General features: G+C 44.8%; 1 protein-coding gene across 1 annotated transcript in view; it reads right to left on the bottom strand.

Annotated features, from left to right (window-relative positions):
* LOC147728404 (cilia- and flagella-associated protein 337-like) overlaps positions 1 to 27,238 on the bottom strand; it is a 378,048-nt gene that overhangs the window by 324,866 nt on the left and 25,944 nt on the right. Inside the window, exon 3 of the mRNA XM_086963279.1 lies at positions 3,831 to 3,919. Coding sequence (XP_086819405.1) covers positions 3,831 to 3,919 — 89 coding nt within the window. The remainder of the gene's footprint in view (positions 1 to 3,830; positions 3,920 to 27,238) is intronic.

Genomic DNA, 27,238 nt, shown 5'->3' with positions numbered 1-27,238 from the left:
TAGGAAAGGAGCATAGCTGATTTGAACATTTTTGCCAGGGCTGCTTTTGGTTCCCAGTACGGTCTTGTTTGAGACAAATCAAGAACCCCCACGAGGGTGTTTTGGGACCCTTCGTAGCCTCCAAGGCCCCAGTCTAGGGGCAAAAAATTGCCTCTTTGTCGAGCAGCTGTGTCTATAATACGTCACGTGCAACGGCAAAGGTGTTTCATCGTTCTGATGTCATGTCCGCACGCAAATAATGGAACACCCATTGATGATGCACACAGACTAGAAACGTGCAGCTCATCACTACAAAGCTGGCTCTTTAACTTGGTCAGCAGAAGGCCGGGGCCAAAAACAGTTTTATACCAGGAGGCCTTCTTATCCCTTCCTGCATGTATTTTTGGTGGGGTGTTTGTTTCTGCGGGAAAGAACAAGTAAACATAGAAAGGATTTTAATTAGATACAGATACAATATTGATGTTAAATAATTAATTTGTTGATTTGCTTATTTGTATGTGCAGAGAACACATACAGTTGTTGCCTTTACCATCATAAATTATAGGGCTACCCTGGCACAATGGATAACTCCAAAGAGGGTGCCCAAGAATTTGGAGTCAGTTAGCACAATCAATGGGTGCAAATCACCTCAGCTCTGCAGAGGCACTTCATTAGCATTGCATAAAACATCTGGCATCTGGCAATTAGACACAAATATACCACTTTCCAATTTCCAATTTTTTTGAATCCACACAAAGACTCTGTCCTCATAAAAGTTACATGCGGGTGCAGATTAACAATTTGTTGCAATTCATATTTATATTTCAGCCACCAGTTTCCTGGTGAAAGTGCAACATATCCAAAGGCGCCTATTACCCCCTGTACTGAACTCTTTATCTGTAGATTTAAGCACATAGGGAATGGAGCCCACTGTGCAAAGAAAATGCACACTTTTTTGACTATCCTGATGACACTCCCACTAAATCTGTTGGTGAACCTTTCCCTTACTAGACTTCGAAGGAACGTTACTCCAGCCATTGAGTAAATCTTCAATCGTTTCCAGAGTCAGAAAAGGCCAGATCAGAGTTTGGGGCTGCCCCCTAATGTCTGGGCTTGTGGGCATTCATTAACACAGAAGGATAACTGCACATTATAACACACACTTCCCACCCAGTAGCGGCTGGTGCAGGTCAGCGCGGTGGGGCAGTGGGGTGGTGGAGCGGGGCAGGGGGGAAGTCAGCAGACGACAGAATAGGTTTTATTTATTTATTTAATTGTACCTATTCAGCCATCTGTCGATTTTACCCACCCCGCCTGCCCCCGCCCCGCACCACCGCCCCACCTCAATTACCCTCGCCGGCTGCCGCTGTTCCCACCCCTTGCGTGGGATTTACTACAGGGATCCTTTTGTGGATTGCTGGCAGGTGTAAATGGAGGGCTTTTCGGCTGTCAGCACATTTGTAGGATTGCAAATGCTTTGGGAATTGGCCTCTAGGTGCATATATTTTACACAGGGCATCACATAATTCATAAATGTTACCATTCGGCTGTGACTCTGGTCATTGTTGTAGGCTTGTCCTTAATCCCAGCGCTTGACTTGCAAAACACAGTAGTATGTTGACTAATTTGCCACTGCATTTCCTTCATAAGTTGCTGTTGTTTTTAATATTATTTTTATTATTATTGTTACTACCACTACTGCTACTACTACTACCGGTAGAAGTAGTAATCTGTGTTGTGCTTAGAAGCTGAATATGATTGTGTGCTTCAGCATTGATATGATATTTCCCTTTTCACGATGCTCTCTGTGTTTTTGTTATGTCACCTTTAGCAGCCCCCTTGTCAGTTAGAGAATTTCTCCTCTGGAGTTGGTGGTGCAATAAGCCTCCTTGTAGCTGAGGTGTAATTTATTCTATGTTTTTTCTCAACACTCTTCTCTTCCTCTGCATTAGTGTCTCATACCACTATATCCGTTCTACATATTGGTATTGGCAACTATGGGATGATTACGATGGCGGAAGGACTCCAGTCCGTTTGACATCTTATTGGGAAGTGGGACCACCCGCCTACAATGCGGCGGCTCCACAAGGCTGATTACAATGTGACCGCCACCACGGGGTCGCCGACCCCATATTTTACATTGTGGCGGGTGCTACAGCAGCAGCACCCGCCGTAATGTAAAAACGGCACAGTTCCCTGCACCATGTGCCTGCCACATGGTGCAGGGAACCCCAAACCCAAAACCAAAGTGCCCGAGGGAAAGGGGGGTCTGCTACGGGCCCCCAAAAGTCCATCCTTGCCAGTCTTTCCATGGCAGGAGAACCGCTATGAAAAGGCTGGCGGGATGGACCATCGTAATCCCTACGGCGGCGCCATTTCAGGGAAAAATATGGTGGGCAGAAAATGGCCACACAATGGCGGTGAACCCGTCACCGACAGCCTGTCAGTGGCGGGTTCACCGCCATCATGATCAGCCCCTTTGTTCTCTATAGTCAAGGGTACTTTTTGACAGCAACAACCTGGGCATAATTAGAGTATGTGTTCTAATTTTGTTTTACATTTTTATGTGTAACGGCCATTTTCAACAAGAAATAGTGTAAGAATATTGACTTATAGTCATGTTTGCCATTGCAAGGTGCCCAAATGAAAGCGTGGGCATTATTTCCACAAATAACCGTCTAAGAGATTAATATCAAGTTTACGTGGGGGAAGGGGGTTAGAGAAAGTTTACCTGCCTCTTGCCGGCAGACAGAGAGATTCAAATTATTTTAAACTGAAGCATCTATTTTCATCTGGTAAACATGTTGTTCTCAAGCTGTGGTCATTAGGACACGTTGTTTCATCAGCATCTCTCACCAAACTCTTCACTGATCCATCTCCTGCTACTACTCTGCTGTGAGCTTGCATGCTTTCCCAGGACCTAAGCGGTCTGGTGCTCCCGCCCATCTAAACTTCCAGACTCCCATTCTCCAGCACTTCCTGCCCGTGCATCCATGTCACCTAACCTGATTCCTGACACTTCAAAGAAAGGTGCATATTCAGTTCTGAGTGATAATATAGACGAGAAAACAAACAATTTCCAATGGATACTGAACTAATGAAGACTATTTTGGATTGTATAGTTTAGCATCACTTACAAATAACTCTATAAAGACAAAAAAGTAACATTTACAATAATTCAAAATAACTTTATTAAAATCCAAGCTGAAATAATGTTTGTTCATACAAATACCAAACTTTTCATACAGATTTGATCACCTTGTTATCAGAATTCATTGGTTTCCTTTTATACACTTAACAATCTCATATGAATCCTCTTAAACTATCAATATTCTAGAAAAATATTTGCGTCTCCACTAGAAAATAATTACTGAATATGAGACGAATTACTAAAAGGGGGGATGTTCATGTTACAAAACTGCTCACAACTAATGCACCAATGAACGCAATCAGCTATGAAAAACAGATTTGATACATGGGATTGTCTTAGGTGAACTAATCACAGATAAACACCGGGATATAGTCTGATTAACTACTAACTATGGTAAATGAGTTCAGAGCACCACAATAATGTATTTCAAGGCAATTCACGGGCTCTATTAACTTCAAGGTAGTTCTAGATTTTATCAAGGGAAATTGGAATTAAAATGCAACTGTGATAGAGATGATTTAATCTGTATGTCGTGCAGACACCCTGCATTACTAGTCAATATCTAAATTATTTTCAATTAGGTATGTATTACCATACACAGTTTGTATTATGACCCGATCTCACATCCTCGGTCAATGCACAATAAGGGTAAACCAGTCCCAGCTTTTACAAATGCTGGAAACATCTGCAAACATCTTACCATGTCCCGATGAGTAACTTATTGTAGTGTGGCATCAAGGTGCAATCGGTGATCCATTTCAGCTTTCGGTTGTGCTGTCGGTTCTCATCCTGTTTTACAAAGAGGAAAAGTCAAGAAAGATAGCAGCCATATTGTATAAAGGGTTGCAGTGACACAAGACAAAGAGCATAACTACACTATTAGAACCCTCTGTGGCCAACCAGAGACTGTGCAAATGTAGTGTTTCATGTGTGTCAAACGAGAACCAAAGAATCCTACCTGATGGGACGAGAGGCTTCACCCTACTCTGTTCTTCCCAGAATCTGTCTACCATGACATGCCGGGGAAAGCACAGGTGAGGAAAGACACAGTCAGTAAGACTTCTCAGATGAATATTCCATCGGATCTGTGTGTCTTCCGCAAATCAAATGTTTTCCTCCCAGTGAGGCCAACTGAGCCTTTAACCATTACAAGGTCAAATATACGAGCATCAAATCTATTGGTTAAAAGTGGTCCGACTACAAATGTATCTAAACTATCAAGGGAGTATATTGTTAACTATATAGATATAACTTTTATTATCAATACAATACATATTGTCTGTGGAAAGAAAAGGCACCGAGCACCTCCTGTGCGTCTCCATTGGTTCATATCGTTCTTAGCTAAGGTAGAAGAGACAAGAGATCTTAAGGGTTGTAGTCATTCCTGCTCTGACTCTTAAGCCCATTTATAGCCCGTCAGGCCTTCACTGTCTCCTGTTCTCCCTGCTGCTCCTGAACTTGCTGCTTAATGGTGAAATGTGCATTACAGAAAACACCAAAGTAGGGTGTTAGGTGCACCCCTTTCAATAGATCACAACCCTCCTTACTCTGAAACCCAATAATTCCACCTCCATTTAAGCCCCTCTGTTCATCTTTTCAGTAACCTGCATGGTACCACAAAGCCCCTACTGTTATTTAATTCCCTTTATATTATCTTCAGCACACAGGCGAAAAATCATGATATGACTTCCCTGAATGCACCCGTCCAAACCTAATAACCAGTAAAGTACTAGAGACTAACTGCTAACCTTGCTTTCCAGTAGTACTGTGCAACTCACCATAAAGCGCTTAATGCTTCATCAAAGTTAGTAAGCATTATATAAACGTAATTGCAATACATTACGTTTGTTACATCAAAAACGGTGTTAATGAAAGTTAGTGTTACAACTGCTACAGGATACAATATAAGAAAAAAGTGTGAAAAGGACTGAAACACTTTTTTAAGTGATTTAAAAATGTTAAAAGCATAGCGCTATAACTTTCCTAAATAATGCATGAAGTTATGTTATATGTTGTGAGTATTCAACTATGATGAGTTTATTCACATGATCCTTTTTTTTGTAACTCTTTTTATTGGATTTTGTACAACGAAAAGACAATACAACACATAAGACAACACCCCGCCCCCCCCCCCTCTGATCGGGCAGATTAAATGTAGAACAAAAAGAATTTCAAAAGCTTATATATTATAATAATACGTAAAATTAAATATTTGAATTAACACATGATTCTTCAAGATACAAATAAACATTAAGTTAGATGGGTATACATTACAACTAGACGATTTTAGCCATGTTATTGTTATATGAGTGACTAGGATTCAGACCATTCTATTAAAGGAGACCAAAATTTTAAGCCTTTTATTCTACGTTTCCTACCTTTAGTTTTATATATTGCCATTTCTAAATTAAAAATTGCTAACAGTCTTGAAAACCACTGTTGATATGAGGGGGCAATAGGATCAAGCCAAGCCGATGCTATACAAATTCTTAATACGGCCATCGAAATAAAAATCAATTCATGACCAGTATTCAAATTAGTTCAGTCAGACCCTCCAGGATATCGCGATTTCGCGATTTGCAAAAAAATCGCGAAATCGGCAGTTTTGAAAAAAGTCAGCGATTTTTGCTAAACTGCCCATGAAATTTGGAAAACGCAATCCTTTTGTTTTTTTACACGGCACTCCAGCTCATTATTTCTGTGCCCTCTATAAAAGCATCTGTACTCCTTTCATTAAGACAAGGTTCGAATATTGTTACAACTCGCGCCGACCTCTGAACTTAACTAACTAAAAGTTGGAAAGTTGTATTATTTCCGTCTGCCAAATGTTAATTAAACACAGCCGTCGCGCTGGCCAGGGGTTCATACTTACACCAGCGCGTGCTGTAGGTTTTCACGTTGCCTATCGATATGTGCTCAAACTTCTGTTTTAGTTTATTGACGGTATACCAAGCCCTGGGACAGTTAAGGGGGTTCACTGGGCAGTGCCAGGGGTTGCAGATTATTTCAGGGCGTCTGCTAAACCAGTCGAGCTCGAAAGCATGCAGTTGCCACCCTCGATAAAAAAAGTCCCTGTCTTCAGAAGGACAAACTGCCGAGAGCTGGGCCACAATATATTAATCTGCACCTCACACGCTAGTAACCAGTGTTGGTACTCAGCCCTAGTGCAGTTTTTGCTGGCAGCTTCTGAAACGAATCCGTTTTCCTCGATGAGCTAGGAACCCACTCAGCTGGCTCGGTAGAAATCACCTGGGGATTTTTTTTACCTGAATTTAATCTTGAAGAAGCCGCAGCAGCCATCTCTCGGCGGATCAAAAGTTGCTCAACTAGACAGCTGCCCACTTCTGTGAAAGCCTAAGCTGGTAGATGCGCACATACACTGTAAGGGTTTATTAAATTTACACTTGTGTTAATGTATTTTCAAGAAAACCAAAAAAAAAATTGAAAATCATTTAGTAAATATGCAATTAAACAATGTTAGAAAATATGTAGTATTTCTATTGGAATGTCTCCAGTTCGTCAATTCTGAGCACAACAGCATGTTCTAGGATTTTAATTATATTTTTGGCCATTACTTTATGACACCTTCCTGATACTTCTTGTTCACACCGTGTGTGTTTGTTAGTCGCACTGAATACATGAGTCGTTGCCGGACATAGAATTCCACGTGCTTCCTGACAAAAAACACACCTGGCAAAATATTATTGAAGGTTGGTTTAAATAAAACGATCTGCGACACAATATTTATCGCATTTAAGGAATTGGCAGTGCCCGACGAGCATGGTTATTTTTCATTATTTGGAGACTCATAAACGTCAAATACTTTGAGATGACTCCAATTATATTCAAACCTGAAAGGGGGAAGGCGCAGACCCTTGAGTACAGTGACTGTAATCAAGGGAAACCATTGCTTGCATACTTCGCAGCTCGTGGTGAGTGAGGCAAGGTGACAGGATGTGGCATTACAGTGAAAACTGCTGACTCTGGAACTGGAGAACTCGGTTCGAGTCTCGGCGTTAGTTCTTCATCCTGTGATTCTGGGCAAATCCCTTAAACACTAAAAACATGAATATGTCCTTGTGTAAAGTAACTGGCGCTCAGGTAAAGCTCCAATCAATACCTTCGAGTTGAGTTTGCGCTATAGATATAAATATGAAAAAGTGCAGAGTCCAAAAAGACCACTACTAAACTACCCCAGCTACCCTGTGGAAACTTTGAAGAGCCTAAAGATGTGAGAGGGTAAGTCTGAGGTGACTAACAGGCTGAGAGGCGTAGGTTTAGCCCACAAGGAAGAAGATTTCTAATTTGAAATAGGAACACGTTCTATGAATACTCAATTTCTACATTTTGCATAGAATTATAGTTGAACTTACATGCCTGAAACAGATAAAATACAGAAGGTAGGCTGAAGACAAATTCACATATGATGGACCCCTTTTCTGCGGCAAACGTCTGACTCCCGGGTAACACCCCATGCATGGCAGAATTCCTTAAATGTTTTACTCCCATCACAACACTTCTCCTGGTGAGCTAATGATTACGTCTTCACCTTCAAAGGGGGAACTGAAACCAGCTTGCTTTGCAGCTCACGTTTCTACAAATCTTTCAATTCCCTCCTCTAGTCAGACCCCCCCAGGATATTGTGGCATGGATTAGCAAGTTTAGCGGCACAAGGAATAGTACCAGGGTGTTTGGTACATGCTCAAGTCAACTTATGAGGACTGAACCAGGTAAGCAGGTGGTGACCTTCCTATGCAGTCTGTCTAACTTATTTGGATCAGCCACTACGATTCTGCGCCCTAGGGTGCCTGAGGAAGATGTTTCCTGCCTCACGGATCCTGGAGGCAGCGGTGCCCTGGCAGAGGTGCACATATGGGCACTAGAACATCCCAGGGAGAAATACAGCTCCCTCCCATGAGGTTAGGACTTGAGCTGTGCTTCCGTAGAGCTGCTGACCCTTTAAATATGCCTATTGCAAAGTGGAATACCCTGCTAAAACAGTTTCCATTGATTTCAGGCTAAAAAGGAATGATTATGAGTAAAATAAAGTGCCGCAAAAATGCCGCTAAATTTCCATATTTGTGCCGCTAAATTTGCTAATCCATGCCGCTAATCCTGGGGGGTCTGTACAGTTTGTTAGGCCCAATACAACTGTTTGATCAGATAGATTAACCACAGTTTTAAGGATCAATGAGAGGAAATGTTCAATTTTTGATTTAAGAAAAATTAAAGAGGGACAAGATGAAAAAATATGTATACAATCCGCATCTTGTAAGTTACATCGAAAGCAGCATGTTCCTCTCCCATTACCCCATTTGGCAATTCTATCTGGAGTATAGTACATGAAAAAACATATTTTATAAAATTGTGTTTGTAATTTGGTTGACATGAGTGCTGTTTGTGATAGCCCATTTACATACTCAAATTCTTCTGTAGAGATTATAAAGTTCTTTTGCCATTTCTGAATAATCTTCTGCCTGTCATCCGATAAATGTGTCATTAATAATTGGTAAAACCCCCCAATCCGTATTTTTTCCTGATAATTGCTAAGAGTTTCAGCTATGGTGCTTTTAAACATAGTGTCTTCTCTCCTCACTCGTCGTAATAGAAAATCTCTTATTTGAAGATATTTAAAAAAATCTCTCCATTCCAGATGATACTTGTCTTTCAAAAATTCAAAAGAATATATCCCTTCTGAGGAGAAAAAACAGCCTATATAAGTAAATCCTGGCTATAATCCATCTATCAATATAGGAATCTTTAAATATGTCTGGTAAAAGGGGGTTATTTTGTATCGGTGTATAAAAAGATAACCGTCCCAGACCTATCATTCACATGATCCTTAAGTAATGTACAGCTGCCTTATCACCACCAGGAATAGGCATCAAAGAACCCCACATTGCAACGGGAAGCTGCCAATATGGCCCTTTTGAGGAGTCCACAGCTGCAAAACACATTTGCCCGTTGCACCAATAACCCTTACACCATGCCTGTCTCTTAATAGAAGCTTTGCATTAAGTGAATATTAATGAGAAGTAAAGTTAAATAGTGCATTGTACCCAGATGTTCAATCTCAAAATGTGCCCCTTGGTTATAATGAATCTTCCTTAGTTCATCTGATTGTACACTCATTAGAATAAATGTACATTTGTGTAGGCTCAGTTCCAGTGTACCAGATAGTTAATGAAGTGGGGTTCCTACCAGTTTTATTGTGCAGTGCCATATCATGTTCACTGGATAATAACCATATCTACTGGATTTGCTTTGGTAATGGCTTTGTAGAGCATTATGTTATATTATAGCATTTGTATACCACTTTTGTGCCTCCAATGATGCCTCAAAGTGCTTTTGAGGCACTGGTAGATGCATGTACTCAGGTTGTTAAACGCGGCTGGTGGAGCGTGTGTTTTATGTTGGAAGTATTTTGGGGCTGTGTGTGAGGTTCATAGGCTTCCTCCAAACATGCAGTGGAAAAGGTTTGACTGTGCTTAACCATGGCATGAAGCAGAAAGATGTGTGAAACATAGTTGCATTTGCCTACACTTATGTTACCTTATTTACCGTAATTATTTCTCCCAGTGACTGAGGTGTGAGCTGCTCCTTCAGTGCTTGGTGAATAGGTGTAGGTTTGTAGCGTAGGCTAAGGAAGGGTAGGGCCCAAAGAAAATCAACAGACACTATTTTAACATGGTGCACTTAAAAGCACAGATGCTTTTACACAAGAAGAGAAAGCGATCCTACTCAAATATGGGTTAATGGGATCCACTCAGCATTGGAGTTTGTATGACCCAAGAAAATCAAGAGACACATTTATTATATGAGCATTAGTGGCACACCACAGACTGGAGGTGCAGCAAACCAAAGAATCAGGTATCTAATGGGCCCACTCAGGAGCAGAAGATGCTGTCTCAAGAAAATCAAGGGACACCACTTTTACTTAGGTACACAAGGTACATATAAAAGTAATATGTGGCAACCATAGGAAATTGGTTGACACCACTAGTACATGGGCTCTGAGGCCCACTCAGGAATAGAAGATGCTATATCCCAATCTTTTGGTGAGAACAGCATTGATAAATATACTTGTTTTATTCTAGTTTTTAAAGACGGGTAGTCCATGTTAGGACAAAAAATCCCTCGCATGGCTCTGAGGAGTGTTCTGCCCTCGTTGTTTTTCCAGTTACAGTCTCTGTATTCTTTGTTTTCCCCCAAGGAGCCCAACAAACCATCAAGATCACTGATGCACCACCACCATGTTACATACACATAGACCTCAGAGCATTGTTTGGGCTTTGTGAGATCGGTGGTAGTGACGGTATGATTCCGGTTGAAGGCACAGGTTTTTTTTTGCCTGTCTTCTTCAGTGAGGGTAGAAGGTCTGCCCCATATTAAAGTTTTTTCACGTCTCCCTGAACCACTTATTAACATATGATGCACATTTGAGCGGAACCGTAATTGAGTCTCCCTGACTACCGCCCTCTGCCAGACTGTGGACTGAGTATGATACAAGAGTCTTGTTGGAAGCCTTTCAAAGAGGAGAAAGCCTTTCAAAGAGGAGAACCCTGTCTATTGCTGAAGAGGGTTGTTGGAATACATCTCACAGAAAAGAGCCTGTCCAGAAAGAGCTGAACAGCCTAGGAGCAGTGGATTACATTGGAGTTGTGAAGTCTGTGTCCCTGCACGACACAACATCGCTAATGTGCTGTCCTGGGATCAGTCAGCATCACTCAGTGCCCTGGGGAAGGATTTTTACCAGCATCACAGTTTGAGCCCTTTCGTCCCTGACCCTACTAGCACTTCAGGGCAACCAGACCCTGTCCCTATTTTTCTCTTGGATCTTTGACAACACATTCGGTTCCATCTCCTGGGCTGATAAAATCGGACAGGTAACTAAGTCCGTAAGCGCATACTCTATTCAAATCAGATATGTTGATTTCAACTTCAAGTTCCTGTCTCCAGCTCTCCTTAGAGTAAGGACTTTAACTTACATGCATTGGAGTTCATTCCCCTAGAACACTGGAGTCCATTTTCCCAGTACTGTGCCATCCTCCAACACTGAGATAATCCAACTGTAACATGTGGCTTTGAAGACACAGGGCTGCAAATGTGGCAACATAAAATCCACACTAATGCACTCACATATTTTTCTTGAAGGGGGGCTGCAAAGTAGCACTATGACTACCCTCAGCAATGACTTACTTCAATCAATCTATCATTACATTTGTAAAGCGCACTACATACCCGTGAGGGTCTCAAGACGCTGAGAGGGGGGGGCTGCTACTGATCGAAGAGCCAGGTCTTGAGGCGTCTTCTGAAGGCCAGCAGGTCCTGGGTCTGCCGTAGGTCGGTGGGGAGCGTGTTCCAGGTTTTTGTGGCAAGGTGGGAGAAGGATCTGCCGCCGGCGGTGGTTTTCCGGATGCGTGGCACTGTGGCGAGGGCGAGGTTGGCAGAGCGGAGACTGCGGGTGGTGGTGTAGAAGCTGAGTCAGTCGTTGAGGTATGCTGGTCCGATATTGTGTATGGCTTTGTGCACAGGTGAGGAGTTTGAAGGTGATCCTTTTGTCGACGGGGAGCCAGTGTAGGCCTCTTAGGTGGGGCGCGATGTGGCTGCATCGGGGGATGTCGAGGATCAGTCGTGCCGAGGCGTTCTGGATGCTTTGCAGCCGTCTCAGGAGCTTGGTTGTTGTTCCTGCATAGAGGGCGTTCCCGTGGTCCAGTCTGCTGGTGATGAGGGCCTGGGTGACGGTTTTCCTTGTGTCGGAGGGGATCCATTTGAAGATACTGCGGAGCATACGGAGGGTTTTGAAGCAGGACGCGGAGACGGTGTTGACTTGCTTGGTCATGGAGAGGGCGGAGTCGAGGATGACCCCTAGGTTGCGCGCGTGGTCCGTGGGTTCCGGGGCAGTTCCTAGCGAAGTAGGCCACCAGGAGTCGTCCCAGGCTGATGGGGTGGGGCCGAGGATGAGGACCTTCGTCTTGTCTGAATTCAGTTTCAGCCTGCTGTCCTTCATCCATTCAGCAAGGTTGTCTTTGGCGGTGAGGGATAGGATCAGCTGTGTGTCGTCGGCGTAGGAGATGATGTTGAGGCTGTGTTGTCGTGCGACGTGGGCGAGTGGAGCCATATAGATATTGAACAGCATCGGGATGAGGGAGGAACCCTGAGGCACGCTGCAGATGATCTCGGTGGTCTCGAAGCGGAAGGGTGGGAGCCGAACGCTCTGGGTTCTGCCGGAGAGGAAGGATGTGGTCCAGGCCAGGGCCTTCTCTTGGATTCCGGCGTCATAGAGGCGTGTTGTTGGGGTGCGGTGGCAGACCGTGTCAAAGGCTGCTGATAGGTCCAGGAGGATGAGGGCGACTGTTTCTCCTTTGTCCATATCGATCCGGATGTCGTCGGTGGCAGCGATGAGGGCGGTCTCGGTGTTGTGGTTGCTGCGGAAGCCGGATTGGGATGGGTCCAGGATGTTGTTGTCTTCGAGGTGGCGGGTCAGCTGTATGTTGACGATCTTCTCCGTGACTTTCGCCGGGAAGGGGAGCAAGGAGATGGCCCGGAAGTTCTTGAGGTCTTTGGGGTCCGCCTTGGGTTTCTTCAGTAGGGCGTTGATCTTGGCATGCTTCCAGCTCTTCGGGAAGGTTGCTGTCTCGAAGGAGATGTTGATTGTTTTCCTGAGATGTGGTGCGATGGCTGTGCAGGCTTTGTTGAAGACGTGGTGAGGGCATGGGTCGGATGGGGATCCGGAGTGGATGGAGTTCATGGTCTTGATGGTGTCTTCGTCGCTAACATTGGACCAGGTGGTCAGACGACTGTTGCGGGTAGGGGTCGCGGGGGTGGTGGTCTCGACGGCGGAGGTGGGGGTGTTAGTGTTGAAGCTGTCGTGGATGTCTTATGCTAGTTGAGAATCTTATGCTAGTATGTGGATAGGCCTTGACAACCTTCCTCCACCCATGGCCAAAAAACACAGCAAAATTAACAAATGGAGAGAATAAACTTGTGTCCATAATGTCATACGACAAATGTGTCATGGTGATATAAAGAGAAGAGAGCAAAACAGAGAGAATAAGAGAAAGATGGAAAGAAAATGTAGACAGAGAAAGACATAAAAGATGGAAAAGACCAGAAGAGAGAATGAGCATTGATGGGGAAATGTCAGAAAAGGAGGTGAGAAAAAAGCAGTAGACGTTAACCAGTTACTGGACAGATGATAATGAAAAAAATGACCAAGGTTAGAGATGACCATGGGATCAACCAACAGGAATGGCACTTCTTGAAGTGGAGAATGCCAAGACCAGGTATTTATTATACTGCAGTACTTGTTTTCTGCTCAGAGGAGGCAGTACTCTACCTCTAGAATTCAAATGGGTTTGATATTAGGATTGCTGTGTTTATCTATTACTCTCACTTGCAACTTCCCTACAGTATAAAAACTGCTCCAGAACCATTTTCAATGTATTTTCTGATTTGATTTAACCCAATCAGTCTTGGTGGTAGTCAGTTTCTTGAATTTGTCATTGTTTCTTCTATTAGGCTAGTACTGAGCATTTTATCATTCTTGTTCCATGGCTCCTATACCTCATACAATAAAATATGAATAACAGATATTTAGTTGCCAACCTGAATGGTATTCAATTTATCAACTACAGGAGGATGTAAGGTTGGTCGGGCCGCTGGAATTCGAACTTTTTACCGTAGGGAAAAAACGCCCAACCTCAAATGAATTCCACGAAAGTTGACTTATTATGCCATCTGTAAAGTTTCAACTGACATACATTAAAGCAGAGTACAATCAATGTTGCAAAATAGTTTTTATACATTGTATTACTATTTAGTATTCTACAGATACCAAAGTCTATGGGTATATTGCAAGTTTTGTTATTGATTCCATGTTATTGTGGCACCTCGGATAATCACACTTCATGCTCAGTTTCTGTGCTTCCTGGGTACCTGTACGGTCAAAATCTTTGAAATATTTGCACTATTTCAGACCATTTTGAGTGCGTATGCATATCCTGGAAAATTAATATTTGATGGCAGCTAAAACTCAGAGGTTCTATTTAGAGTGATGGCATACAGAATTTAACATTCTAGGGGCTATTTGCAGAGGTAACTTGTAATGTTGAGTAATTTACACATGAAATGTACTCTTACACTGTGAGTAACTTTAAACTCGGATGTAAATAGTCAAAACTAGCAAAGTTACTCAAAAGTGAAAGAATAAATTACTCAAACTGGACGTTTCCTTTATGAATAATCCCTCAAGTTTATTAATAGCCCCTTGCCCTTTTAATTTGATGGAAACATGTATGTTGCAGTTTTGGGAAAAAATGTACACCCTGATTTTGCGAACAGCCAAAAAGGTAGTAACTTACTCAAAAGTATAAATTAACAGTTTAAATCATCTTTATGAATAAGGCCCTCTGCGGGTTACAAACCCAAGACAAGAGGTATTCTTTCCCTTGAATGTGAGATAGTTTATTCACATACTAATGGCTTGATTTAGAGTTTGGCGGTCAGGGTAATATGTCACAAATGTGACGGAGTACCCTTTCCACCAAACCCTTGCTCCACCCGCCTTATATAAAGATGGGCAGACCTTAAGTATTCTGTTGATGGAACCTCCAATGGCTCTGTCGATGAAATACTTCCGCCGAAGGCCCAGCGGAGTTGGTCCTGAAATTCTGCACCTTAAAGGATTAATGGAGTAATGTGCCATTCACTGAACCCACTGTAACATTTGTTAAGTCTTCTTAAGCTGAGAACAACAATACTTACTAGCATGCTTAAAAATACATTATTAGCTACATATCATTGAGAATGATGACACTTCATATCATGGTATTGTACCAGAAGAGTGATGGGAGTCCCCACAAGTAATTTTGATTCAACTCTGAAGATGGCTCCACTCCCACAGTTAGCCACTCCCAAAAGTGGGTCTAGTGCCCCTAAATGTCTTTATAGATGATTGCTAGTGATTTAGGGCCTTCTTTAGACTTTGCCAGACAAGTTACTCTGTCAAAAACATGGCAGAATCTCATCTGCCGTATTACAAGAGCTAATTGCATTCTTGACTTGTTGGCCTCCTATTTAGGAAGGAGTTGAAGACTCACCTTTTTAAAGAACACTATATCGAAATGCATTACCCATCCACAACTCAGCTCCCTCTACTGCTACTCTCTGACTTTCAGTTTGCCTTTGACTAGGTACAGCGCTGGGCTGCCTTATGGCTAGGTTTGTGTTATAGAAATACTATACATCAAGTTTTGACAGGACACCCTGTCTGCCAAACTCTAAATAAGGCCCATAGACATCACACTGGCACGAACCAACAGCCAATGATGGCCAAGAGTAACATGTTCCTGTCTAGAAGAAGCAGTCGCTGCTCTTGTGCTGAGATAAGTAGGATGCTGTAATTTATTAATATTCTATTATAGATCCTAAACAACAAAATCTTGCAACATACAGCTGCTTGTCTTGTTCTCTAACTAAAGAAGAGCATGAATCAATGAATAAGCTGAAAAATGACAAAACCATTACTGTAAAAAGTAGCGATAAAGGAGGAGGAATAGTCCTTATTGATAGTATCATGTATGAATCGAAAATGTTAGAAATGCAAAATGACCCTACGTTTTATAAAAAAATCAGATTAAACCCAACAGAAAGAATAGTGAAAACCATCAACAAAATAACAACTAAAGCCAGAGACGCAGGGATTATAAATAAGAAAGAGTTTGAATTTCTGAATAACTCAGAGAAAAAGGTATCGTGTATATACGGACTACCGAAAATTAATAAAAATCAAGAAAACCCCCCCTATCGCCCAATTGTATCAACTATAGGAACCCCTTTGGAAGCTATTTCCAAATACCTGGATAATATACTTCGCCCTTACATTTCACTTTCACCCTCATACATTAAGGATAAAGGTGACATCATAAAGAAAATAGAAAATCTCAATTTTAATGAACACCAGGATATCTTAGTGACCCTGGATATTGAGCCGCTATACGGCAATATTCCACAAACAGGAGCCATTGAAACAACAATGTGGTTTATTGATAAATATCAGATTCCCTGCTCTAATAATTTTATTAAGGAGTGCCTCACATTGGTACTGAAAGAAAATTTCTTTGAATTTGGAGAACATTTGTTCCTGCAAATAAAGGGAGTCAGTATGGGAGCCTCTATGGCTCCCTCAATAGCGAATATATACATGACTGCTTTTGAACACAATCACATCTTTAATGAAATCAAGAACAATGAGGGCCTCCTAGAAGTAGACCTATACACCAAACCTACCGCCAGAAATACATTGTTACATTATAAAAGTTACCACCCTAAATGCCAGAAAGACAGTATTCCCTTCTCCCAATTTTTAAGAGTCAGGCGCAACTGCACCAACTTGAAAGATTTCGATATACAATCTGAAACTATGAAGCGAAAATTCCTCCAAAGAGGATATCCTCATCGCCTAATTAGAGAGGCATATAAAAGAGCCAGATTTTATGACCGAGATGCACTTCTTCATTCGCAGAAACAAAAATCAGACCCTAAACTAGTCTGTATTACTAAACACTCTACTCTGGACTCTACTGTCAGGCAAATAATTAATTCTAATTGGCATCTGTTGAACCTAAATAAGAATCAACAAAAGATAGAGAAACCAATGTATGCACATAAGCGGAACAAGAACCTGAAAGACCAAATTGTTCGTTCTCGCTTCCAAAAGAGATCATTAAGTCCGCCTTTCTTACAAAGGTCCTTTGAAAATACCAATGCAGTAAAAGGCACCTCTCGTTGTGGCTCCTGTCAGTCATGCAGTGGTATCCTCACTGGAGAAACTATGACCTTCAATGATAAAAAGATTCAGGCGAAAGAACTATGGACGTGTAATACACAAAATATTGTCTATCTGATTACATGTCCCTGTAATCTGGGATATGTAGGTGAGACAGCAAGGGCCATAAAAACGCGGTTAACAGAGCATAGATCTGCAATAAAAACAAGAAAGATGACAGCTCCACTTGTAAGCCATTTTTTATAATACAGACACTCTCCCGAAGAACTGAAGTGGCGGATTTTAGAAAAGATTCACACACCAAACAATAAAGGAGGTGACAGAATAAGGAAAAAAAGAGAAGTGTACTGGATCTTTACTTTGGACACATTCGAACATGGTTTAAACCAGGATCTGCCCTGGGAGAATGCAATATTATAAAACTGATTCCCTGGCTAGGTTTTTCTGGTTCGCTTTATAGACAGAATTTGACTTTTCCCATCAAAATGAATTAACAGATCAAAACATACTAATCTTTTTTTAAATAATTTCCTTTTAATAACACTAGACGAATACAATGAATCGATTTGTCTTTTGTTTTGTTTTGCAAACTTTGAATATACCCTTGTATATAACTCGAACTGAAGAGAAATGAACCAACTATTACCCAATCATACGGGGTATAAATACATGAGCCTCACCTCTCCTCGTTGCCTCCCCTTCGGCTTAGGTGTCAGCCTAGAGGTACCGACGGAGAGGTGAGTAGTTAGATCGTGACGCGCACCGCTAGGTTCTGTGATCTAGCTGTGGCCCCCTTTTCATGCATAGCTTATTTTTAAGTTATATTCCTTTAGGGCAGACGCTTTTTTTAGCTAAACCTTAGAATTGAGCTCATAATTAATTCCTTCTTCACCAACTGTTTAGGGGGTTAGGTCCAGGCTCATTTCATTTTATGTACTCTTCCAGACGAGCACAGTACATGGGTCTATTCACTTAGACCCATTATTCTAAAATAGTCATCCCTGAGCCATACAAGTTACATCCATTTCTTGGCTCAGTGAGGGTGGGAGTGTACAACTGACTGTACAACCACAGATTGGGCACTAGATCAATATGGGTGCTCATTCTAGGGTGATTGTGCTAGCCAGTGACTAGACACTAGGTTTGTCCATCAGCCAGTCTTCTTCCTTGTTCTCCATGGGACAGCGTTCGGTGAGGACAGTCACACAACCAGTTTTATATACATAGATTGTACAACCTGACACTGACTACAGACCTCTGAGTCAACTTAGGATGACACGTTATGTTTTTATATTCTGTGCACAGAGCGGGGCCTCAATCTCCGAGCCGTTGCCGGGTGAGGTGAGGCTCGACTCCCACATATTGCTGGGTAAGTCTTTTTATATCCTGTTTGTAATTAATGTTCAGCAATGACTGGTGGTTTACTTGAATTTGAAACCTTTACAACATGTGGCCGTCCTAACAGGGACTAGCCCAGCTGAGTTTATTTATATGTTGGTCCTGATATTGTGAATAGTCTATCATGATTGAAGAACGAACAACATTTGTTGTCTCTTTGTTTTGTTTCCAATTTTTAGGATTTCTACCTCTATCAACTACTGATCTGGAGGATATGGTAGGATGGTCTACAAGACCACACCAGTAGTTTGGACAGTTCTTTAACATACAATTTTGGTCTGTCCTTTTTTTGTTTCACTTTGTATAAATTGTCTGAGTGTACCTTTGCAGTAGCAACATCTTTTTGTATTTGGCCCTGAAGAATGCCGGTGTAGTTTCACCTTCGGCAGAAACATGTTGGCCTAATCCATAACACAGCAAAGCATCACAGTGATTTTTTCACACTGTCCTACACTTCTTTTTAATCTGGCGTCTTGGTGAATATCTTTAATAAAAACACTTTTCTTTGCCTCGACCGTCATTTTAAGATCACTTATTCTTCACTCCCTGTCTTGCACTGCACTTTTTCAGCACCACTCTGTGGCACGGACACCTTTACAAGATGAACCAGTAGTGTGTGTTGTCTGGCCAATTCATCTGGGCTTGGACTCACCACCCTGGTTGGACGTCCTACATGACGAGGCTCCGCCAGATGGGTGGGCTGATAGGATATCTAACACATATTCGTGTCATGTGACCACTTGGTCTGGTTCAGTGCAATCCAAAAGGGTCACTTTTGTAGGACCTCATAGACTCAGCTACGTCGTTTAACAGACCTTCCGACTCTTCATGTTTGTTGCAGAAAGAGAAAGTCTCCGTAGTAATTATTGCGCTCTGAATAGCTTCTGCATTTTCTCCGTCAATTACAAAACGGCGCCGTTTTCAGCACCGCCTTGCAGTAAAAAGAGTTTTAAGGCGGTAAGTATCTAAGGGAATTATTGACATGACATAATCCAAAAATACCCCCTTTTTTGATCGTAATCTCATGTCCTATTATATCGTCTAAAATAGGGTTTGCCTTTTTTAATAAGAATATAAAGTTCGAGGATACGAGGAAATGAAGAGTGGGATGGGAGCAGTGAAATCCATAAAATAAGGTAACGCGATAATATGCAATGCAATGCAGGAATTTAGCAACAGAACATTTAGAAATACTCTGTTCTTGTTCCCTTAGATTTCACAAACCGAAAGGTGCCTCACTCTTTGAATTTTTTATGAAAGTCTATAGTCCTGGAATAAAGCCGCTCCAGGTAAAATAGGATATTTGATCAAACTAGAAAAATGTCAAATTAGGAATCTAACAAGTCGAAATAAAGATAGTAAGAATGATGTAAAATAAACACTAATCATTCAACAGCATGGTTTTTTCTCTACAATCTTCCTAGGCTTGATAAAATTCATATGGCCGGGATGCCCGCCACCCCCTCCCAACACAATCCCCAAGGATGGGATGTCGGACACAGGTTTGAACTTTTGGAAGGTGGGAGGGAGTCACCCTCCCGGCCGTATTTATTAAAATATGAAACAAAATTTAAAACATTAAATAAAAGTTTCATAATTATGTACAATTTTACATTTATTACATTTCGATGAAGACATGTTCTTTGACTAACCTTAACAGATCTCTAATACAAAGGTTTCCTAGCCGAGTCTAACATCCTGCAAATGCATCCATTCTAAATTAAAATTGTACACCCTAGCATTAAGGGCCAACGGCAAGGTCTTAACCGGTGTCAGATCCCTACTACCAAAACTCTCGCCCTCACGGTGTGAGTGGCGCATGCGCAGAGGACTCTACCCTCGTTGCCAACTGTAACTTCCCTTGTCGTGGTGGGGGCCCCCTTTCCACTCGACGCCATCTTAAAGGTCGTCCGAATTCCCGTGTGAGGTATCTGTAGGAAGGACAGCGTGGACTCCCCCCCATCCCCACACTCTTTATCCGCTGTCGCGGATATCCGGCCCCCGGGAAATTAGTAGGAGGGGCATCTAGCCGCCTCCCCCCTGGGAGGGGCCTGTGGCCATCTCCCCCAAGGCGACCCATCCTTAGTGGGTGCCGCCTCCCCGTGGGAGGGACCAATGGCCGCCTCCCCCCGGGCGCTCCCATCCATTCTGGGTGGCGCCCCCCTCTAGGGACCTTGAAATTACTGCTCACCGATCATGACCTTACCGCCCGACCAAAATAAATACGACAGTTGTTTACCTACTAAGGAAGGAAAAAATTCTGACATCGCCTTGATGTGTCATCGACTGCTCACTCCTACCAAGAAAAACATTATCCTACAGGCAGTAGTCACATCCTTATCTTAAACATTCCTTTACTTTTCTACAAAGGAAAAAAGGCCTATCTCAGCAAAACTTTATTTAAAACAAACATTGCCATAAGGGGCTGGTGGGTGGGTCAAAATTGCTGCTTGTTCCGTCGAGGGCTCACGAGCAACGAGTGGGTGCAGCCTTCCGAGCACAGGAACAAGAGGACGCTTCTTCGGATTCCCGCTCTATTTATTCTTCTGCGGGAGGGCGTGTACCCTCCTCCGGTACGCCTACTGGGCGTGGTCTTCAGTGTAGGTGTCTAGGACAACCCCTCTTGGGCGGGAAAAGGCGCGCCCCGGCTACGCCGCTTTGGGCATACCAGCCGAGCCACGCCCCCCACCCAAAATGGTTTCCCGGGGGGATCGGGGCACCCAACCATACGTTCGGGGGGACCGAGTGGTCGCCCCTTTCCATATGGCCGGGATGCCCGCCACCCCCTCCCAACACAATCCCCAAGGATGGGAGAAGTCGGACACAGGTTTGAACTTTTGGAAGGCGGGAGGGAGTCACCCTCCTGGCAGTATTTATTAAAATATGAAACAAAATTTAAAACATTAAATAAAAGTTTCATAATTATGTACAATTTTACATTTATTACATTTCGATGAAGACATGTTCTTTGGCTAACCTTAACAGATCTCTAATACAAAGGTTTCCTAGCCGAGTCTAACATCCTGCAAATGCATCCATTCTAAATTAAAATTGTACATCCTAGCAATAAGGGCCAATGGCAAGGTCTTAACCGGTGTCAGATCCCTACTACCAAAACTCTCGCCCTCACGGTGTGAGTGGCGCATGCGCAGAGGACTCTACCCTCGTTGCCAACTGTAACTTCCCTTGTCGTGGTGAGGGCCCCCTTTCCACTCGACGCCATCTTAAAGGTCGTCCGAGTTCCCGTGTGAGGTATCTGTAGGAAGGACAGCGTGGACTCCCCCCCATCCCCACACTCTCTATCCGCCGTCGCGGATATCCGGCCCCCGGGAAATTAGTAGGAGGGGCATCTAGCCGCCTCCCCCCTGGGAGGGGCCTATGGCCGTCTCCCCCTAGGCGACCCATCCTTAGTGGGTGCCGCCTCCCCGTGGGAGGGGCCAATGGCCGCCTCCCCCCGGGCGCTCCCATCCATTCTGGGTGGCGCCCCCCTCTAGGGACCTTGAAATTACTGCTCACCGATCATGACCTTACCGCCACAGGCCTGATAGTTGACCGACTATCCGGCCCCCCCTACTCCTCCTAAAGGTCATGCTTCCTCAAACCCCTTAGCCATGCTATGAAGTCCCCTATGAGTAAATCATTCCCCTCCCTGGACAGGTGAACCCCATCATTCAGATACATGAGATCACCCTGAATACACCCGTGAGGAAAGCTATGCAACTGCGAAGAGCGAAACAATTTACCAATTTTATTGTTAACCCTTTTCACCGAATGGTTCAGTGCTGACACCGAAAGGCCCCCCCGCCATACCTTCCTGGGAATCATGTGGGACCAGGCAATCGTGCACCCCGGGATTCTTTTAGCCAACCAGCTAACAGCAGACAAAATTTGTTCAAACAACACTCATCTACCCAGTGTCACCAAGTCATTGCCCCCCAGGTGTACTATGACTACAGATGGCAGTGACCTTTGCCGCCCTAAGAGACCCTCAAAAAATGATTCGAATTGGTCAAAACAGAGCCCGCCCTTCCCATGGAAGGCCACTCTGTACCCGTATTCCCCAGCTGCGTGAGTCGCGTCACCTGCTTTGAATACGTCCCCAGCGCGCCTCACATATGAGTGGCCCACGACCCATACCACTCTCCCTCCAGACGGTGATCCTTGACCGCTGGTCTCCTGGTGCTGGGTCGACTGCAAATTCCGCCCCGCGTGACAGGCTCGCGAAACTGTAATTCAAACAAAAGACAAGAAGCGTGAGTGCATGTCAATTGATCTTTACAATATGTGCAATCGCACATACCTTTTGAAGCAATTCGAGGACCATCGTCCCAACTGTTTCACTTCCTCCGCACTCTGACCCCTGGCTGTAGCCTCAGTAGCAGCCCCTATCCTAAAGGAGTGGGTCCCAAAATCACACGGGTCCATGCCCGCAGCAGCGATTGTCAGTGCTAGCACCCTCTGGAACTGAAACCTCATCAGTGTGCCTTAGCAAACTCCCCCCCCCCCATGTAGTCGCCCTTAGTGCCAAGTATTCCTCTATACACTTTATCGGGCACGTGGGGGACCCTCGCGCACGCTACACGACAACACTATTTCCCATAGCCCCCTGGTCGGTCTTGGACCTGGCTATCGAGACCACCATCGAATCACCCCTAATTTGGACGTGATCCCTGCACAAGCCTCCCTCAACGTCTTTCTTATTTCTTGTGACCAGTTCGCTCACCCGCATAGCCCCATGGAATGCTAATGTGAAAGCTGCCCGGAACAGAACTGTTTCGAAATGGGAGGAGCACGTCTCGTCTAGTTTCGCTACGAGTAGAGACAACCTGTGTAAGCCAATCGGGCGCCTCGCATCTTGCTTGCGACCCTCGAGGCGCTGCCAGCCGCGAAGGGCCTTCTTAACCAAAAAGGAACCCGTTGGGTCTTTTATGCCATGCACCTGCGCCATGAATGAAATGGCCGCCCTATGCCTACTGGCCGTTGCCGCTGATCGGCCTTCTCTGTGCAGCGCTACCAGGAACCCCAGGAAGGATTCCTCCTGACCCCAGCTCTGACTCCCTGTGGGACCCAAAAATGTGCAATAGGAATGAAACGCTCCTTCGTATGCCTTCCTTGTCCTGGGGGCTAAGCTTGCTGCCACGAGGTCTTGTAATCCGGGGCACCGACTAGCCATAGTGCTTCGGGGAATGGTGCCGCCACTAGGTCTGCTGTAGGTAGACAACCCCTGAACGCCTGCATATGTGAACGAGAGAGTGCATCAGCTGCATGATTCAGTACGCCTGGCACATGTTTCGCCCTGAACTGTACATTCAGTCTCATGCAAAGCAGCACAACTTCTTTCAACAACCTCAAGATCCATTTGCAGCGTGCTGCCTGTTGGTTAATGCATTCGACAACAGTCATATTAGCAGACCAAAACACCACTGAGCGGTCCCTGAAGTCGTCAGGCCATGCCATCAGAGCCACCCAAATGGGGAATAACTCCAAGAACCCAATGTTACCTGTGAGACCGCTGGAGTGCCACCACATCGGCCATGTTTGCGCCGACCATCGATTACCTAAAATGGCGCCAAATCCCATGCTCCCCGCAGAGTCAGTCCACAGACCCAGTTCATCTGAAGTCGCTTGCGGCTTGTTCCACACGACTCGACCGTTGAAGTCCGCCAGAAATGCCAACCAAATGCGCATATCCTGGCGAACCTCTGCCGACAGTCTCGTACGGTGGTGCCCCTCTTTGAGACCAACCATAGCTTGTGCAATAGAGCGTGAGAAGGGGCGGGCCATTGGTATCACCCTCAAAGCAAAGTTAAGCTGACCCACTGTTTGTTGTAACTGGTGCAGGGTCACTTTCTCCATGCCCAGGCATTGCGTCAAGGAAGCCCTAAACTTGGCCACCTTTTCCATCGGTAAACGGAAACATCCCTCCACAGAATCGAGCTCAATTCCCAGAAACTCCAGTGAAGTAGATGGTCCAACCGTCTTACCTGGTGCCAATGGGACTCCAAACTCCCTCATGAGGATGCAGAAGTCGTGCAGCGCCTGCGCACAGTTCGTATCGCCGGCTACTCCCAAGAACAGGAAGTCATCAAGATAGTGCATAACATGCTTATGCCCTGTGGCCTCGGTGAATGCCCACTCTGAAAAAACAGCTGAACATTTCAAAATAGGCACAAGAAATGGAGCAACCCATAGGCATGCATTTATCCATGTAATAACTCCCTTGAAATGCAAAACCTAGCAAGCGCTGATCCTGTGGGTGTACCGGGAGCAACCGGAACGCCGATTCGATATCTGATTTCGCCATCAGCGCCCCGGGGCCCAGGCAATTTAACATGGCCACGGCATCATCGAACGATGCGTACCACACTGAACAAACTTCTGGGTCAATGGCCTCGTTCACCGTGGAACCCCTTGGAGCAGATAGGTTATGAATAAGTCTAAACTCCCCTGGGTCTTTCTTCGGGACAACCCCCAACGGGGAACAGATGAACTCCGCCACCGGCGGGTGATGAAAAGGCCCTGCCACTCGCCCTAAGCTGACTTCTTTGGCTATTTTCTTCTCTGCCACGCTTGGGTTGTGCTGTACCGATAACTGGTTTCTACAAAAGGAGTCCCCCCGAAAATCCCCCGCCGGGATGTGGAAGCCATGTAAGAATCCCTTCCTCAACACCCCAGCGGATACATGATCAGGGTATTTGTTCAACCAAGGAGTCATAGCCATGAGATCAACGGGTGTAGGCAATCGGTCACAACGTTCTACCTCACTCCTGCTTAGATCCTCCTTTTCCTCCCGTCCCGTTATTTTTAGATCTACATGAACTTTCCGGGTGTGAGGAATTCCCACAGCCCGCACACACATGCTTGAACCTACATGTTCCCTGCGGTCTGTTACAGTTGCCTCGATTGAAGCCCCAACAGACCCCACGCTTGCCGCCATTCCCGCCGGTCTTAGGCTGGTAATCCCCACCGGCGCCCGCTCGAAAGGGCACCGCGGGCTTTTGGCGGACGACTCCTGACCCACTCCCGCCTGGCGAGGACGTACCTGCCGCCCCTGGCAGGTGCTGCTTGTGCCATGACACCGAGTCCAGGCAATCCCAAGTCAAAGTAGCATCATATTCTTTCGCTTTCCGGAATTTCATGTCATAACCTTTCCATTCCTCCCCCTCATACATTGAATAAAAATCCATAATACGATTTTGATAGCAAGTCAACTCAGTCATCACCTCGGGTTTACGTTCCCCTATAACTGCAGTAAATATAGAAAAGGCCTTAACCCAGTTTGTTACTGTCTCATCCACCCTAAATTCCGCCATCTTGGCGCGCCAGACGCTCGGGTGCCACAAATCCTTCTGGGTTTTAGCATATTCCATCTCGCGATGGTCAGTTAATAATGAAAACATGTTAACATATTTGTCTCCCCATATTAACTCTTTCGTGGCCATAGGGATGTGCTGTGCCACCTTCTCCCGCCTCGAGGGTATTGAACCCTCCCCCGCCATTGGCAATGCGAGCTTACCCGGTTCGGCCGTTGTTCCCGCCGTCTTCTCGTGACCAACTGCAGGTCCTACCGGTGCCACCTGTGGGGGAACAAGAGGAACATTCGCCTTTGCGACATCTCTCGACTGCCGCAATTGCTCGATTAGTATTCTGGCCTCTTCGGCCGGGTCTCCAGGGGCCACTGCACCCCCTGCCTTTTTCTTGAGCCATGCTGCCAACTGGATGGCCAATTCGGGAGGCATTTCCTCATCATTAGCGGGAGTAATCACAACCGGGATCGGCTGACCTATATCTGGGTTTGGTACCGGGTTGTCTGCCGGCATGAGGGGGGCGACTGGGGGTACCTCTGGAACCGGGACCTCCCCCGAAACCGCCCTCTTCTTGACCCGTTTCCCTCTACCCTCGGGGACGACTCCCGGCAAGGCCGGGCCTATTACCTTCTTAGGATGACCCGGGTTGCTCAGTGCAGCCAGCTGTTTTTTGACCTCTGCCAAACCTCCACCGATCGATTGGACTTGTCCGAGTTTTCGGTCCATGCAAGCCATCCGGTTCGACAATAGGCGTAACACCTTATCCGTCTCGGAACCCTTTCCCGCTTTCTTGCCAGCCATGGTTTCGAGTATTCCGCTCTTAGTCGATCAACGAGGTCCTGGACTCTTCGAACTCCAAATAACTGAAAGAGAAACAACAAGATTAAAAGTTCTCAAAATTGCTGCTTGTTCCGTCGAGGGCTCACAAGCAACGAGTGGGTGCAGCCTTCAGAGCACAGGAACAAGAGGACGCTTCTTCGGATTCCCGCTCTATTTATTCTTCTGCGGGAGGGCGTGTACCCTCCTCCGGTACGCCTACTGGGCGTGGTCTTCGGTGTAGGTGTCTAGGACAACCCCTCTTGGGCAGGAAAAGGCGCGCCCCGGCTACGCCGCTTCGGGCATACCAGCCGAGCCACGCCCCCCGCCCAAAATGGTTTCCCGGGGGGATCGGGGCACCCAACCATACGTTCGGGGGGACAGAGTGGTCGCCCCTTTCCATACTGACTGGTTTCACCTACAAGTTTAGAAGCTACAGGATTTCGGGAAAAGCAAGGGTTCATCCTTGTTTGGTAAGTCCCCTTCAACCCTGGTTCCTGTTGAAAAATAAAGAATCGCTATAGGAAATAAAACAGGCTGTATATATTACTTTAACTCTTCAAAGTAGAACCATACAGAATGGACACAAAATACTAAGAAAAAGACAATTTTAGAAAGATATTTAGTCTTTACGAGTTACACTAGACAATAGGGAGAACAACTAAGGTTTTGCACCTTTAACTTTTTCAAGCCTTCCTTTTTCCTCTTCTGTATTCATCTTTTTCTAATTAAGCAAAATGAGAAACTTTGAAAACATAATCATCCAGTCCAAGATGTGATATACAATGAAAATGTAAT

The sequence above is a fragment of the Lissotriton vulgaris genome, chromosome 3_1, assembly GCF_964263255.1.
Source record: "Lissotriton vulgaris chromosome 3_1, aLisVul1.2, whole genome shotgun sequence".
NCBI classification, from domain to species: Eukaryota; Metazoa; Chordata; class Amphibia; order Caudata; family Salamandridae; genus Lissotriton; species Lissotriton vulgaris.
The sequence above is the reverse complement of the archived record's forward strand: the minus strand, read 5'-3'. Positions and strand labels throughout refer to the sequence as shown.